The 18607-nt window shown below is 34.8% G+C and overlaps 1 protein-coding gene across 1 annotated transcript; it reads right to left on the bottom strand.

Moving 5' to 3' along the window:
- Positions 1–551: 551 nt before the first annotated feature.
- Positions 552–17816, bottom strand: LOC142630235 (protein CHROMATIN REMODELING 24). The gene is made up of 23 exons (XM_075804212.1): positions 17585–17816; positions 17443–17499; positions 17276–17350; positions 16095–17134; positions 15865–15995; positions 15591–15645; positions 15119–15247; positions 13881–13988; positions 13673–13728; positions 13504–13594; positions 11966–12103; positions 11718–11795; positions 9910–10119; positions 9753–9824; positions 7263–7343; positions 7063–7181; positions 6083–6194; positions 5525–5593; positions 5325–5419; positions 3764–3892; positions 2847–2912; positions 2620–2752; positions 552–1034 (listed from the first exon to the last, which is right to left on the bottom strand). Exons 1-23 carry the CDS (start codon positions 17694–17696, stop codon positions 873–875), a joined length of 3318 nt encoding a protein of 1105 aa, XP_075660327.1. The 5' UTR covers positions 17697–17816; the 3' UTR covers positions 552–872.
- Positions 17817–18607: the final 791 nt, after the last annotated feature.

Here is an 18607-nt window from a genome sequence, read left to right as displayed (position 1 = left end):
GGTGGGTGAGATCGCGCCTCGATCTCGCCCAGCGCAAGCTCGACGGCGGGCCTTTGGGTTGAGAACGGCGTGATCTTGGCTTCACCGGCGATCTCTCTCTAGCTCTCTCTCTCTTTTCTGGTGTGAGTTGTTGCTCTCTCCCTCTCCTTCTCTTTCTCTGTTTTCCAACGAAAAACTCAATTTGAAGGTAAAATACATATGGAAAATATTTTCCGGGTGGGAAGGGCAAATTTTACGGTCAATGGTTCCTCTTTTCCGTTTGACCAAAATTTTCGGTGTTGCCAAACACCCGCAAATGCTGAAAAAATTTTCCGGAATTGCTTTACTGTCGAAACAAACGCACCCTAAAGCCCACTGTTTTGAGCATATGGAAATAATTTAGCCCTGGCATCTGGGTAAAACCCGACAATTGCCGGATAAGTCATTGTTGGAAATGTCAATATCTTTCAATCCCTCTAAACAAATAGAGAGCCTAAAAAAGATTGCTTCAAAAATTCTTCCCACGTAGATACAAGTGGCTTATTAGATGTTTGCAATTTGCTAACTCTTTTGGCAATCTCAATGAAACATAATTCTCATTTATCACAAGGTAGCAACAAGCACAGGCCAATATATAGCAGCCAGACAAAAAAAATTACAGATTCAATCTAAATAAATACTCCAAAGAACGTAAATCCTGTCACATAATATCAATGCACGGTGACACACTGCGCAAGAATTTGACACAAAACAGAGGCTTTTTCGTGTGGGTAAGTACACAAAACAGAGGCAGCATACTCCAAATCATACAAACATATGATCAATCAACCCTGCAAATAAACATACTATTTATTTTTTGAAAGATTATATTTTTTTTAATCAGCATCAACAATCTATACATTCAAAACCCTTTGAATCTCCCCACTCAAATCATCCAAATCAATAACTTGGTTTTCAGTTCTTTGTTCTTTCCTCATTTTATAGAGCTCAGAATTCAGTTGAGCAATCTGCTTTTGTAATTTTTCTCCCTTATCTGGTAACCTGGAAACCATAGCCTAAAAAAGAGAATAATGAAACAGTCAAACAGAAGAAACCTGAATAAGATTATATTTTAATCAAGACAAAATATAACTGAAAAATGACTAAACAAACTCAATTCAATTCAGTTTAATATGAAACACACATGATGAATGTTGGATAGCTATACAGTAGTCAAGATTTGTCTGTTTAATCTCAGGGTTGTTACTTGGAGGTGCAGTTACTTAGGCCCTTGACGGAATTATAGAACTTTTACTGTATTCTGCTCGGTTCTACAATTTGGATAATTCAAGCTAAATCCCATATTATTGGCCAAAGACATTAACGTAAATATAGCATATTGCAAGAAAAAGCATGAGAGATTCAAAATGTTTAACATGGTTAGCAATCCTAAATTAACCCAGTTATGTGAACATCTCCAACTAAAGTGCAACTAACCACCTTCACTAGAAGTCAAGCAGAATTATCTCCTATTGAAGCTTTTATTAACCAATCAAGGTTCAGTATAGCAGGCCTGTCAATTTTCAGAATAGGAGAAGCTGCAGCTGCTATTAAAAGCTATCCTTTGGCTGCTTCTCCAAAAAATAAAAAATAAAAATAGTCTGTAGCCAACTTCACAAAAATGGCAGAAAACTACAGCACCATTGGTCACCAAACAGGCCAATATGATAGCCACTGTTCCATAAAGCTGAAAAAGACCCTCCAAAAGGGGCCTAATTTGATCCAAATCTTGTGCAAGGTTAATGGTTGGTAAAATCACGTTTATGTACAAAGCAAGGCACATTTGCAAAAGAGCACCTTCAGCACGCTTTCTGGAGCTTTTTTAATTTCCTTTTATAATATATAAACTAAATGTGAAATTCAGCAGTTACATCTTAATGCTGTTGATATATAATGTTGATTTACTATACTGATAATACCCCTAAGCCCACCCATCCACTCCATTACAATTCTATATGTAAAAGTTGATTTGAGACCACATTCCACAAACCACTCAGTCACACCAAACATTAATCTCACCAAAGGAGACTCAAGCAAGACAAATTTTACCTTTTACTTCTCTCTCTCTCTCTCTCCTTTGGCTTCTTTTTTAAAATATGATGAAGATTACAATTCTTTTGATGACAATTTTGATGGTCCTATGCTTAATAAGGATGATGATTAAATACTTTAGGCTTGCATTGCATTGCTTTTGTTAGGCATAGAAATTATTACTTAACATTCTAGTGCTTTTCGGCCTTTGCTTTTGGGGTATTATTTGATGCAACCATGTACTTCATGTCTTCATTTTAATCATTACTATCAAATAATATGGTTATGCATATTTTGTAAAGCACAAGAGAATCATATAAAAAGCTATATTTCAATTTTATATGATCAATTGACCACTTAATTGTTATATTTTCCATTAATAATTATTTTCAAATTTACTAAATTATTTTTAAAAAGTTTGTTACACTTCAACGAGGAGCACACTTGCATTTTGCACCTAAACTCCATGAAGCCTTTGGGCTTAAGTGCGACCCACGCTTTCACCAACACTAGCATGGTTTCATCAAGATCAAAATTATTTACCTAGCTATAAAGAGAGAGAATACGTACCTTATTTGCAAGCATTTGAGATAGATGCTTGATTTTCTCTTTGATGTCAGATTCCGTCAATTTACCCCCACTGTCAGGGGAAGAAGTTTTCTTGTTCATGTTTACATCCTTTGGTTTGAAAGCATATGCAGCCCTACCAAAATATAAGGCAAGTTCTCACCACATAAACAAATAGATTTGTAACTTTAAAAAATAAATTCACTATGATAGTTGCTTTTAGACCATACCCATCAACAGTACGTTCAAGTGAAGAACTTGATGATGAACATCCAACAAATGTAGTTGCTTTTTTGCTGCACCCAAAAAGGAAATCTATAAGCATGGATGCTCCATTTTTCAATATGCAATTCTGGAGTTTTCTTACAGTTTTTGTCAATTGGGTTTACTTCCATAGCTGCCAAATAGGACTTACGAGGACTTGGGTAAGGGCTATTTGCTACTTTGTAATGTTTTGTACCTAGTTTTGTGGATTCAAGAGGAGCTGTTTGTTGTCGATTTATTTTATGGCTTGAGAAGTTTAGCCAGCCTTGAAATTTTGGAGTGCTTTGTTGCAATTTCTACTCCATGTTTGGTTCTTGGCTAATTTGTGAAGCTACTCTTTCTTTTTCTTTTTTTATTTCTATAATTTGGGTTTTTTTGTATGCTAAAATTTGGTATCTTCATTATTTGGGTTTAATTTGGAGCTAGTTACTTAAAAGTTGAACTAGTTTTTGTTTCGAGATTAAGTCTTCAACCTGCAACCATATGCTCTACCATGTTCTTACGCAGGAAGCAGATGTCATTTAAGCTAGATTTCATCAACTTTATTTTAAGATTGGTTCAACACTAACTGAATCAGTTGCATAGTTTGCCAAAGCTTGTTAGGTTACACATGTAACCCACTAGAAAAGCTAAATAAGGGAATTAAACAAAACAAAGACAAAGGAGAGAGAGGGGGGGGGGGGGGGGGCAAAAGCACCATTCCAGAGAATTGGTTACATGACAATTTAGGATTTGTAAATCTATTAATTAAACATAGACACAGCACCATGCAAAAATAGGGAACACATTTTATGTAAATTCCTTTGCCCTATAACGGTCCAAATGAGGGCACCAAAAATTTAAAATTAAAATGAATGGAGTGTGAAAGTTGAGAGGGAATCACCTGATCTCTTCATCTTCTTCTTGTACAACTTGTACAGGTGCTGTCTTGGAGAAGAGTAAACTGTGGTGACTAACTCCTGCTATACCTTGAGTTTGCAAGAACTCTATGTGAGCTTTCAAATAGTCATCCCTGTGACAAACAAGAAAAATTATTGAAATTAAAATAGAAGAGAAGTGAATTTCATGATCATAAACCACATCCTAAAGCCAAACAAGCGCACAAAATCTGAAAATGTCATGCATGTGAACAGCAAAATAAAAGTTTCATATTGCCTCAGTGGCCTAAATCTTATTATATAAAGGTGTTAAGCAAGACTGCTATTCATATATCTAGAAACTTCTACAAAACCTTAACTTTATGGACTTATATTTCATCTTCATCAATTATACTGTAGAAAGGGAATCACCACTATTGGTGTCCATTATTTAATAATAATAATATTTCATGAACATAACAAGAATAGAACATAAACACAAAACAGGCTTTTTGACAGATATTTCCTTAATAGTCTCCCACTTATGCATAGACACCATCTCAATATTTGTTTCAAACTTTCAGGCCCCAGAACTCCAATCACCCTAAGACACCTCTCTCTGTCTCTCTCTCTCTCACACACACACCCAGTCACCCTAAGACATTTCAATCCTAGTTTCAAGAGAAAGTCGACTTGCAATCAGCATAGTCTTATGCGCATGATCCCTTCAACTCCATCCAAATTTATTGGCATGTAATGTGCACACACATCACTTGTGCCCATTTCAGGCTCTTTAGTATTGTATAACTCTTGCTCTTATGATTGAAACTGTCAAAATGAAAGTACAGTTGTTTACCTATAAGGGAAAAAAAAGTTAGTTATGGCAAAGACACAACAGCTCAAATTTTACAAGTTTAACCAACAACCAATAAGGAAATTGTCATCCAACTTATTTGCTCCTCAAGGTAAAAATATCAGGTTTTTTATATTTTTCTTTATAAGTAAATAATAAGGTAATAAGGACTTGAGTCATAAAATTGCCATATAGAAGAATCATACAACAGACAAACACCTAAATTATCTTCAGAGTATCACCATTACTCTAGCTTCCATATGCATCCATGAGAGAACAATGAAAGGGGAATTTCTAAAGAAAATGCTTAACAAAGAAAACAATTTGGTTTTGGCATTTCCGTTTTGCTTCCTTCAATTCTTCCTAGATATGACATTGTTCAAAATCATCAGCAACTAATAAACCCAAACAGGTTGACAGAAACTTAATACCACCTCAACATTCAAATAAAATGAGACTCTAGCATATAAAGAAACTTTTTTTTCTAGCATATGAACAAACAAGCGATTATAATTTAACAGGGTAGATTATGATCTAGTGTTTTCAGATTTATGACAAACCCCAAAATATAAATTGAATCATATTCTAGCACTGAAGACATAGAATGCAAAAGCATGTTCATAAGCACGCCTCTGCACACAAATACAACTAAGAAAAGCATTATTAAATTTATTCTTTTTTAAAAAAAATATTTTACAATATAAATTTAAATTCCATAGACTCAGTATCAGTACATTATATGCTGGCAATCATGCTCTTCATGTAACTGCTGCTGGGTAACAGAGACATCAAACCCCTGTGCTGGGAGACTAAAAAGCTCCCGAAGATCCTATAAAAAAATTATCATAAGTTTAGTACAGAACATCAAACCCTTGGGTCAGTAATGGTCTTGAAATCTGGGTACTAAAGCAACACTTTTTTTCTGAGTGCATACCTGCTGGCTGAAGTACCGAATTTGTTCTTTGTGCTCAGTTGCAGTTTTAAACAATCCTCCTTTATATATCTAAATCATACATTCAAGCAGCAAATTAACACAATTATATTTAATACCTCAAATTTTAGAAAGTATGGTTGGAACATACTTTCAACCAATAAATATGCTAGGAAGCAAGGCTCAAGCCATATAATTGCAAAACACCAAAAGAGAGAGATCTCGTACACATAAGTCTGGAAGCATGCATTTTATACACAAACAAAGAAAAACAGTCAAATATAACATGTTTACCTCATATTATCTTTATTCAATGTGACTCATTCAAGGGTTTTTTTTTTACTTTTTAAACATTTTGAAACCTTAACTGTCTTAGCTATTTCCTTTAAGCAGCTTTGTATGACTTAGAGTGAAGGGCAAGGCAATGCTTCCATATCAGCAGCAACACATTGAACCTCAAGCAAACAAGAGGTTCCCATGGCAAGCTTCATGCGCCATGGCATGATCAAATATTTGCATCTGTACAGCCTGAATAGAGCATATAAGGGAAATAAACTTCACCTGCTTTCTATATATCTTTTCTTCAACAGTTCCGCATGTCATTAATCTATATACAATGACATCCTTTGTTTGCCCAATTCGATAAGCACGATCAACACTTTGGTTATCCGTACTGCAGGGAAAAAAAAAAAAAAAACTTAAATTCAGTTTAACAAATCTTGATCCACAGGTGAACTGGAAATCAAGGAAGACAGAAGCAAATTGTGAATAATTCAAAGACCATATAACTTGTACACCACTAAAACCAACAGAGAAATTTAAAATTTAACAAAGAGACAACCGAGCAAGGTTACATTAACAAAGCAGCCATGCGTAAATGGTTTTTTGCAAATATTATTCAATGCCAACTTGAGTCAGATAAAGAAGTGAAAGAGAAGACACGAAATATTCAGCAACGCAACTTCTCAACTGATCCCTCAACAACTTCCTTGACCTCTGTTACTTCCACAGATTGCTAACACCCCACCCCTTCTCTTCACACTCCATTTTGCCATTACCAATGGTATGATATTATTAACAAGACTACATTGACTTCTCTAAGATTAGATTCATATTTGGCCAAACCAAAAAAATGTGCTGCCCACTAGGCAGAAACACTTAATTTTTAAATGATAGGTAACCTGACAAACAACTAAAACTGATAAACAGTAAACAACTTCTTTTTTATGGGACAAAAATAAAGCAAAGATAAAGTAAATAGAATTAGAATAGAAACAGTAAAATGATGTGACATATGCATGATGAACCCTTTTTTTGCAACTATGATGAAACATATGAGAGAGAGAGAGAGAGAACAAGGTTGTAGAAAACTTTATTATGCAAATAACCAACAAAAACTGTGAAAAATTACAGTTCATACAGTCATACTAATTCACTCAAAAATAGAATAACTTTATGGCGATAATGACTACTGGACAAGACAAAGAAGTTTCCCAAACAATGTTCGTCCATTTTTTTTAAAGAAAAGATATAAAGAGCACCTGGGATTCCAAGCAGGATCAACTACAATCACACGATCTGCTTTAGTTAGCGTAAGGCCTAAACCACCAACTTGAGATGTCAACAGAAATATGGGGGCTCCAACACCTTCTTGGAAATCCTAAAGATAAATGGAACATGAGAATCAATTTATTTTTACCAAAAAAAAAATCTTACCATTTTTATTATATACAACACTTACATTAACAATCTTAAGTCTGTCACCAGCTTTTGTGGTACCATCAATGCGCAAGAATTCGTATCCTTTGGATATTATTGAATTCTACGAAACAACCGATCACTAATAAGTAAACTAGCAAGAAAGCCTGATATAGCACAAATTTCAGGTCAATAAGAAAACATGCCACTTAACAAACCATCAGTGTACTATCATAACTCATCATTTCAACTTGCAGATACATTTTTTTATTGGTAGTTACACACATAGCCAGTGGGTCTTAAACCCAGAACCTAACTTGCCATCATGCTTTTACAAGGGATGAAGGTGACACTTGTATTAGAGCTCACAGTCATTTAATGATCCATAAACTAAAATTTATTAGATGATTAAAAGAAATACCAAAGCTTTGTCTGAATACTAAATCTGCTCAATCATCACACTTTTGATATAGTTCATTTCAAAAAAAGGGCAACAAAACAACGGTGACGCAAAAGAACAAGCACCAACATGCATCTAAGGTGAACAAGGATAGATTTCATTTTCACAATGGTAAAGACACTAGATAGGCCTCCAATCATGGGTGTTTATGGGCATCGATGCAAAAGATGGTCCATCCAGTGGCTCTGGATGCATGACGGAACCTCATCTCCAGTTGGGCCTAGTTGACCTAATAGATTAGGAGATTTATTTTATTTGCTTTGGTAATGTTATTTAAAATCCCCAAGTTTCTGTATTGTTATGCTTGACTTGATCAATAAAACATCTATTGGAATGGACTACAACTAGCGTACAACCAAGGATGTAAATTTGACATCTAATGAGTTTATCAAATGACAATATGGATAAATAACCACATAGGACTAAACTTCAATGACAGATCTAATGCTAAAATTATTAAAATACAAGAAGATCTTATGCAAACTATCCTAAAATAACGACTATCAATTAGCTCCAACATAAAAACTCTGAAGAAATTATTCTTACCGCACAAGGAAAATCGTATGTTATACCAAATAACCATATAATACTAATAGATAAAATGTCCAAATGCATCCAAATAAATGTTATGGAAGTAAATGAAAATAGAAGCAGCTACTTGCCTCAATGAGAATAAAAGTGACTTCCACAGTTGCATAGTTACAAGGCATTGCTTGTTTCTCACATGATGTCAATCAAACATGGGTTAAACTTCTACTCCTCAACAATCAGTGTGAGACTTATTTACCCTTAAAGCAAGCTCAAATGATGGGTTGAAGGTCAACTAGGATCAGATTATGACAAGTCATTATGTGGCAAACGTAGCCAAATATACAAGTGCAGCAAATGCAGCATTGGCAGTTCAGAACAAGCAATTCGTAGTGAAGACAAGTACTAGGTGTTTGAAACAAATCAAAGAATAAACAAGGAACATGTAAGAACTAAGAACATATATATATATATAGATAGATAGAGAGAGAGAGAGAGAGAGAGAAGCAAGAATGTAAGATGACAAAAATTGAAGAAAGACATTTAAAAGTTAAATAAAGAACAGGAAATGGACTTCAATCACATTAAGTGTAACAACTCGAGGAAAGCGCTAGTTATTTGAATTTATACCCCAAAAGGACTAGTCAAGTTATAATTGGAGCTCCTCATAATCACTTCTAAACTCAAAATCCACCTAATAAACACCCAATATGGGACGCAACACACGCCTGCACAACACACAATAACAATCCAATCTGATTGGATCCCCACAATTTGGGATGTCACAATCTCCCCCACTTAAATTACGTGGGAATCAACACCCACAAAACACACTCACATCACGTTTAAGGCATGTAGGAGAAATAGGAAGAAGGGGAGAGGGTGTGAAGTTGAGCCTATCAAAAGGCACATGACATAAGGTGATGGAGACCAAAATAATAATTTTAGATTGGTTTCCCCTCTTTTTGGCAAATGAACATAGTTTGAGGACAAAAGGTCTTACCTACTGTTTATTTTGCTGAAAACTTTTTGTTAAAAGTGTGCTAAAATATACTGGTACTTTGAAAAAGTAAGAAAAAGTAAGAAAAATTGAGCTTTTAAAAAGATGTACATAAAAGCTAAAAGAAAAAAAATTGGCTTATAATCCAATGCCAAATGGAGCCTTAGAACAATACAATCATCCAATACACATCCAAAGATGCAAACAGGGCAAACAAAAGCATGGGGTGGGCTCTATATATAAACAACTATACTGTACATGAATGCAGGTTTGTAGGTTCAAGTTGATGAAGCATTTCGTTGAGAAAGAATACATGGAGAAGAGGCAATAAATACCACACAAAACAGGCGTATTCAATAAATATAAAAAAGATACCTTGATAGAGAAAAGTGTCCTAAAATATACACTAATGCATGTAATAAGATATCCATCTTTGCAAAAACAATAAAGTAATAATTAAATTTCAAAAAAAAAAAATCCAATATCCCCATACTATCAATTATATTTAAGAGAAATTTTGAAAAGGAAACAAAGTTAAGACTAACCTGAATAAGATCAAGCATCTTACGGGTTTGAGAAAAGATAAGAACACGATGACCCTCTCGAATCAAGTTATCCTAAGAAAATTCATTGCACAAATTATATTGAGCAAACATCTTAAATATCTGGAGCATCAATTAATTAATGTGCAGCACTCCTCACCAGCAAAGATAATATGAAATATATTTTGCATGAGATAATGTCATGCTTCTCTTCCAAGTCATCTGTCTCAGCAACATCAGCTATGTGCATTGCTAATTTTTCAGCCATATGAACATCTTCCGGTTTTAGCATTGACTCCATTCCTTCCAATACATCTTCAGCAGCTCTCTTTGTCAAGAGAAGTGGATGATCACATATTTTCTTTAAAATCTGTTTCGAATCAAATTATATTTATAGTTATCTTTTTGGGAAATAATATAGCAAACTAAAGTTTAATTTACTGATTTCTGGGGCTAAAGAATAGAATAGCTTGGACAGGTGCATGACAATTTTGTCCCTGCACTTGGCTCAATGGGGAAAAGCATTGAAGAACTATTAAAGAAAAAAAATGAACGGCAAGGTTTGAACAACACATTGAATAATAGCAAATCCATGGTACTGTCCAGTGACAAATCATTTTCTGTTGATTGGTAGGTCTACACACGCCAGTAATTAATTTAACATATGAATCATATAATATATTTTAATGAACTCAAAAATTTAAGAATTTTATACAATAATCTCCTTGTAACTAGATTATTAGTTTCATGTTCAGAACCCAGTTTGGATCAGTCTGCTAAATGGACAACCCAATCCTGTAGCTCGGCTGGGTTCAGGCCAAGTTAATTATTCAACAGAACCAGACTGCATCTCAGAACATTACTATTGGCCAATATGTCAATCTACTGGAGCTTTTGTATACAACCATAGTGGAAAAGCTTTCCAACATCAAGAAGTCAAATTACCAGGTAATACATCAAAGTCTAATCATAGCTACCTAAAAGGTCAATTCCCACAAATTCAATCTTTGATCCCTATGCTTACTAGATGATCCCGCAATTTTTGTATTTTTCCTCCCAAGTAACATAGAGGTAACAGAATTTCGCAACCAATATGCATTATTTTGTAAAAGAACAGCAGACATAACATTAAGAAAAATCTTTATCCTTGAGGGTCAAATATTATTATCAAAGCTAGTGATATAACAATGCCCACCATCCAAATATTGAAAACAGAAAAGGAAAAGAAAGAGATTCTTTGTATGCATTAAAGGAGCCAAAATCATGTAATTATTCAAAAAGACTAGGTACTTTCTTTCAGCGCAAATGTAACAAGCATCAAATACCCAAAAAAAAAAAATTTCCTTGATAGAAATACCCAAAAAAGTAAAGAAGGGTATGAGATTTAATGTGTTACTAGAACCTCATTACACATTTAAAGAGCACATTGGAACTAATTTAAAGTTCAAGTTTTTTCGCTTGGTCATGAATTGTAACTAAGATCAGCATTTTGTTGTATCTTGCTTTGCATACAGAATTTAAACACTAAAAAATGAGACACTAAGAGAACAGGATCATTTGTCATCTCCTAAGGCTTTTTATATGCAATTTTTGGGCCCAAGAGGAGGGGACAGGGAAATTCAAACTAGTGACCACTTCATGAGGCGTGGTCCCCAACGAATGTTACGAGTAAATTATCTTATGACTAATTTATCGACACAACAATTAAAAATATAAATAATCCGAATTTTTATAACCATAGCACATAAAAATGAATCTTTAAAATTTGTTTCTTGCCAATTATCATTACCAGCTATTTTCAATAAAAAAAAATCAACAACGAATTCCATGACGATATCTCCAGATGCATGATCTAGTAGAGGCACTACTAGATCCTAAAAGTAGACATTAAACAATATTTTAAAAACAATGATTTAACTACCAAAATAAAAAAACAGCAGAAGCATAATTAAGGATCATGAAGAGTACCGTTAATGCAGCCAGTGGCGAACCATCAAAAGCTGACAGAACCAACTCACTTTTCAGAAAAGCTTCATAAAGTTGTCGCTACACAATACAAGTGCAAACTAGGAGATCATCATGACATTTTAAACGAAACCACAATGGAAAATGAAACAAAATGTAGACTGAGAAAACTAGGAGATCAACAAGACAGTTAAAACAAAACCACAATGGGAGATGAAATGAAATGTAGACTGAGAAAAAGCAGATCAAACCTGGCAACTGGTTAATCTTAGCCACACAATGACCTCATTCTTCTTAGAAAGTTTTGCAGTTGTTTTGGAATTTTCTTCATTAAATACCTCACTCTTTAAGCGACGCAAAAAGTAAGGTTGAATACGTTCTCTTAGCTCCTGAAAAAGAAAAAAAAAAAATATATATATTAGCAATCTATTATTGTCCTTGTTTGTTCAAATAAAAAAAGTTGACAGCTACCTGTTAGAAAGCAAGAAAAAACAAGATGCAAGTGCAAGAGCTTATGACATACAATAGATGCATATACATAGGGCAATTACAAGTATATAGCACACCACAAGTATCAGAGTCAGGAAATGACATTGATACGGTTTTTCTTTCCATTCCTTTTAAACAGAATTTGGAAAACAGATTCTTAAAAATAGCCATCCATACTTGCAGGTCATTAGAAAAATAGCTATTTTATAATGCATTAGTTTAGAACCTCACTGGAAACCTAAACATCATTCAAAAGTTAAAGCTAAACATTCTAACTTCTAAATACAGATAGATATGGACATAATTATTATATTTCAGGTATCTTATTTAAGTGGCTGCTGAGACAAGCAGAGGAGACTGGAACCTACAGAAAATATTAATTTAAGCCAGAAATTTTGTAAGAATAATTTCTCCGCTCATTAGTAGGCTAATGAAAAATGTATGATAAAAATTATTGAAATAAACAAAATCCAAAAGCATAAAACAAATAGCCGGTTGATACTTGTACCATAACCTTAAATGAACAGTAGTATCAATGGATCTGGATTTGTAGATAATATATTATAGGTACATGCGCAGATATAAAACATGTAAAAATGATTCTTCCTAGCTAGAGCTCCCCAAAAGGAAAAATCTGGTTAGTGATCAAATGTATTTCCATTACTTGTAAATTATATAAGCACAATATTATCTGCCAAGGTAATTTTTAGATTATTGTTATGAGAAAATTAAAAACCTTTTACATGTAAGATACCTTAAGCATCAGCAGAACTGAAGTTTTTAACCACCAAGAGGGCAATTAAACAATGTACACAAGGAACCAAACCAACATGGTGTTTAAAATCAAACTACTAAAACCCATAAGTAACGGCACAAAATGAGCATTATAAAAGCTTCTTTTCTCCCTTTTTCGAGGATCCAACAGATTTGACATCATCAAAACCAGGTTATTTGGGAATTGATCCCCCATTGCATCATGTGGACCATTTGGAAAGAAAAAATAACCATAGGAATTTTGACAATGAAGAGAAATCAACACTGGATATTATAAATAGTTTTCTGAGAACTTTATCTTAATATTGCACCATCATTGGGGTGGTGTCAAGTAGTTCTATGGTTGGATCATTTGAATGTACGTTTGTAATTCTTTGAGGAAGTTAATCATTTCAAGCTTTCATTTCTTATAATAAACCATCATACATATCAAAAAGATAAGAAGACATCCAATTTATATCAACCAGAACCCAGGTTCAAGAAGCACAAACCATAATCTAACCATACTAAAATAGTATATCATTACCTTTGCAACTGCTGAACCAATACGCTTTTCCCTATCAGTTGCCTTTTTTTCATTTCCACGAAGAATGGCATACTCAAATTTTTCCTTAAACCTGGGAAACTCCAATTTTTAGTGCCACAAGAAGCACAAGCATAACTCAAGACAACTGCAGCAAGATGAATATTATTACCATTTCTTGTCACCCAGCAGCTCAGGACAACAGAAGTTGAACAAGGCCCACAGCTCCTATTTCCAAAAAAAAAAAAACAAAAAGACACAGAAAACTATACAAGGATCACATATCTGAATTTGATTCAAATCTATAAACATAGCATTGAAATAGGAGTATAATTTTAGAAAAGAACTAATGATCACATAATGAATGCCATACAAGATACCTCTAGATTGTTTTGTAATGGTGTGCCACTGATGATAATACGATGAGCACTTGGTATCTCAAGCAAACTTTTGGCTCTCTGTGTACTTGGATTCTTTATAAGATGCCCCTGGTTGTAAATGGGTTGGTCAGATAATAATGTAGTAGTCATAAAATACAAAAGAAAGGTCATTAGCTCATGCAAAAAAAAAAAAATTATTATACGCAATGATAATATGAGAACAGTAGTGAAATTTTAAATATAACAAATGATTATAAGATTCGCAATGTAACAAGGTCAAGAATGGCCTCTCCCTTCCCCAACCCTGCACAGTGACAAAAACATTCTTCCTGAACCAACCTGCAACTTGAAAAGGCACAATGTGAGGGCAGGAAAGAACTTTTAGCAGATTCCCCATCAATCTGCCATGTATAAGCTTTCAAATTTTAAACATTAAATGACAGTCATACACCTCATGTACAGTCCACAAAGCAGTCCTTGCAGGCCTAAACATTCAACTAAGCTGAGAATGTTGACCCCACTTAAACTGCCACTCAAGTTCCTTCACGGTTATTTGTTTTCTACAAAAGATTGCCAAGCTCCAAATGCTCACTCCCTTGTTTTTCTTGAACATTTTTAATCTCAAAAACATCACTCTAAATTAGTTGTTGACAGCTTGTAACTATCTCATATCCCTACTTGAAAAGCTGATGTCTTACACCACTCCCATTCTTGCAATTGAAAATATATAAATGGTACTGGGAATCTCAAGTATATAGGCACTGCTGTATAATCAAATGCCCTTGCATTGGCAAAATAATGAGTCCCTGATTGGCTGAATGCACGACATGCAAAACAGATCAAAGTTTCTTATATTTAAAACTGTATACTTCCATTGAGATTTGAGACTTTAAGTCCTCTTCAGGCATGAAATTATTATTTATTTCTACCTAGATTCCACAAAACCAATACAACTGATTCAAACCTCTACCTACACCAACTTATCACATTCTATGACATGAGGGATTGCTTTGTGTCAAGAAGATTAAAAAAAAAAAACTCAAATATGTATATTCCCATCAAAGTAGCAATTACAAACATAAAAACAATACATGCAAACATATTACATGTAAGTACAACTAGAGTAGGGTGGGGGAGGACAAAACATACTATGCATTACAGTAATGCGGTAAGGCATTCTAAATAATTAGCAGTCCATTTAAAAATCAAAACTACAAGGAAAGGATGTAACTAAATACCTCATCAAGTATCATATAATCCCATGTGACACTATCTTCACTGTCCTCGTCCTCGAAGTCAAAGTCCCCCCGTAAAGATTTTGAGTTGTTCCGTACAATATCATAAGTTGTGAGTAGAACACCTTTGTCCTGCAAGTAGCAAACACAGAATCTTATCATCCCACCCAACAATTAGCAAACCAAGAAAAGAACACCAGCCCCATGGTACCACAGCTCTAGAAACCATAACTATCATAATTGCAGAGCAACCATTACGTGGAAGGTATGACAAATTTTGAACTTCCAAGTTCAGCATTTAACCAAATTTGAACTTAGGAAGATTGTGAATCAGGTTAATGTATTCCAGACTCGCATAAACTCTTTCAGCCTCCATCAAATTTCAAGTTCTATCTAATGTATAAACCTTGTTGTGTGTGTAGTATTGATTTGCTAGAAATATTTTAAATGCCAAGTTGCCAACCAATATATATACCTGAAGTACATACTGGAGCTCGTACTGTCGAGCTTTTGGACAAGTCCCATAGTATCTGCATGGACAAGTTGGTGATTATGATTCTTACAATTTTTTATTGGTATGTTACAATTGTTACAATTGTACAAGATGGGTTTTGAACCCATAGCCTCACCCTCTACCTAGGACTTATATAGGGAGGAGGTGCCAATTGAGCTAGCGCTCATTGGTTTATGATTCATACATAAATAAATATTTTTTATCTTTGTCAAAGGTACAAGCCAAGTAGCCTTACTCTCTTATCTTATTAGAGAGCCCCACAACTGATAATTCTTTGATCCAATGGGGGAGTAGCGTCTTTGGGGCCACAATTATTGCCCTCTTAATCAAACGCGAATGAAATAATCCAGCCAAGAAGCCACAAATCTGAAATAAGAAAAAAAAGTACTATCAACAAATTACAAATAACATATATATATATATATATAAACAAAATTTCCCAATAAAATATATCCATTTCCTTACCTGCATTGTCTTCCCCAATCCCATGTCATCCCCTAAGATTCCACCCTTACCCTGACAATGCAAAGACCAGAGCCACCGTAACCCATCAGACTGATGTGGGTACAACATTTTGGCAATCTTACCAGGCAACTTGTAACTAGATTTTGGGCCATTCAAAGTTATAGAACCATCATTCTCCACAACAGAATCATCTGCATAATCATCCAACACATCAACACCATCCAAATCATCAAACTTGTCTTTGGACTTACTCCCTTGCCTCTTTACCCCCTTAGCAATTCCCTTGCCACTCAAAACAACACAATCATCATCGTCATCATCCTCTCCCACTTCAACTTTAGACACTAGAAATTGTTCCACAGTCGCTAACTTCTTATCCACCCTCTGAGGGTGAGGTTCAATCCCTACACTATATTTCGTTGTCCCATGTAACCTATCTACAAAATTGTCACCCTTCGAATCAATATGCAAATAATTTACCTGCTCTTCTTCAACTTCAGACACAAAAGGTTGTCCCTTAGACATTAATCTCTCACCCACCCTTTCGGGTTCATTTCTATTTAGCCTTTGACTATCGTTCTTCACTCCATGTACCCTAATTCCTTCATATACCTTCCCCAAATCACTTTTCACTTCATGCTCTTCTACAACATTTTCAACCCTATCTCCATCCTTCTCAATCACGTCCAATGAGGAATCAAACGTGTCAGTTGCAGACGAAAACGAAGACCCTGCACTTGCATATTCAGGGAAATTAACTTTCTCCTCCTCACCCGAGCCAACCCTCTTCGGAGCCTGCTTCTTCTCAATGGACATAAAATCAAACTTAGCACTTAATTCATTGAGAATATCCCTAATCTCATTCCCACCCCCATTCTCACCACCTCCCTGAACAACATTTTTGGGCATTGGCGAATCAAAATCAGCAAAATTAGGTTCATCAAGCACCACTCTTTTATCAGCACTATCATTATCTCGAGTCGAAACTTTACATAGACGCCGCCTACCTTGGATCTTAACCTTCGTCGGCTTCTCTTTCTCTACAAACCCATTCAATAAAAAAAAAAATCAACCATATAATAAAACAACAAAAACACTTCCACACATACATTATTCATACAGAAATTTATACATACACATGGCATGCAAGATATAAAAGAAGAAAATAAATAAATACATACCAAGCTGAGAATCAGAATCATCGGGAATATTATCATCGTCTTCGTTGACTATCGATGGCTTCGCTTCTCCTACTTCTATACAGTACATCAATCAACAATTACTCTAAAACATTTCAAAAAATTTCATTAAAAAAAAAAAAAGTGAGGAGAGAGAAAGAGAGGAGTACCGAGTGGAGGAGAATCGAAATCGGTGATCCCTGAGAATTGGGGAATACCATCATCGTCTGCGAGAGACGCAATATTCAATAATCAGTGTAAATTTTGAATAATTTCTTAGAGAGAGAGAGAGGGAAATGAAGGAGTGAGTACCGAAAGAGTGCTTGGAAGAGGGTTTAGGAGGAGCGGAGAGGTCTTGGAGAAGACGGTAATGGCGATCGTTGAGGCTCATCGGTGTCTTCCGGCTGCCCTTTCTGTCCGCCATTTTTGAAGCAGAGAAGAGAAGAGAAAGGAAGGAATATAAAGCAAATCTCTGTGTCTTCTTTTTGAAAATGGACTTTCTGAGTGTTACTTATATATATACAGAGCCATAGGGGGAGAGAGAAAAGGTTGGGGCAGGGTTTTTTGGGTTGTTGTAATTCTTGTAGGCTTTCAGGTGTTATTTTTGGGGTTCAATATTGTTTCCCGCTCATGTGAAGTTTGAATTTTGTATCCTTAAATGGAGTAGTGGGCTTTATTATTGTTAATTTTCCATCACCGGTGTGTTTGTGGCTGCAGTTTAAGGAAGAGAAAAGAAAAGAAAAGAAAAGAAATTATGTGAGTTAATAAGAGAAAGGAAATGAGAGAGAGAACGGGAAAAATAACATATTTCTCTTATCTTATGTATGTTTGGAAATAGGGAGGCATAGAGTAAAATAAATAAATAAATAAATAATTCTTTTCTTTCTTATGTTTGGTTCGCAAATAGAAAAGAAATGGAAAGATCATAAATAAATAAATGTTTTCATACCAACATATTCTATGGGGGTATTTCTATTACTGGTGAAATTATGTGATGAGTTGAATGCTATGTGTGCAAAATTTTGGTAGGGTCAGGTTGGCCATAAGAGGAAAATACATTGGAAGAATTGGAACTTTTTGTCTCGGCCAAAAAATGAAGGGGGGATGGGATTTAGAGATTTAAGATATTTTAACCTTGTCATGTTAGCAAAACAAGGGTGGAGGTTGCTGCATGATCGAAGCTCTCTATTATTTCAATGCTTTAAGGCAAGGTACTTTCCTCGATGTAATTTTTTGGAAGCGACTGAGTCACCAAATTGTTCTTATGCATGGAAGAGTATGGTTGCTGCATTACCTATTTTTAAGAACGAGTGTTGTTAGCGAGTGGGGAATGGT

The sequence above is a fragment of the Castanea sativa genome, chromosome 4, assembly GCF_040712315.1.
Source record: "Castanea sativa cultivar Marrone di Chiusa Pesio chromosome 4, ASM4071231v1".
Lineage (NCBI taxonomy): Eukaryota > Viridiplantae > Streptophyta > Magnoliopsida > Fagales > Fagaceae > Castanea > Castanea sativa.
Note: the sequence above shows the minus strand (reverse complement) of the source record. Positions and strands in the feature narration are given on the sequence as shown.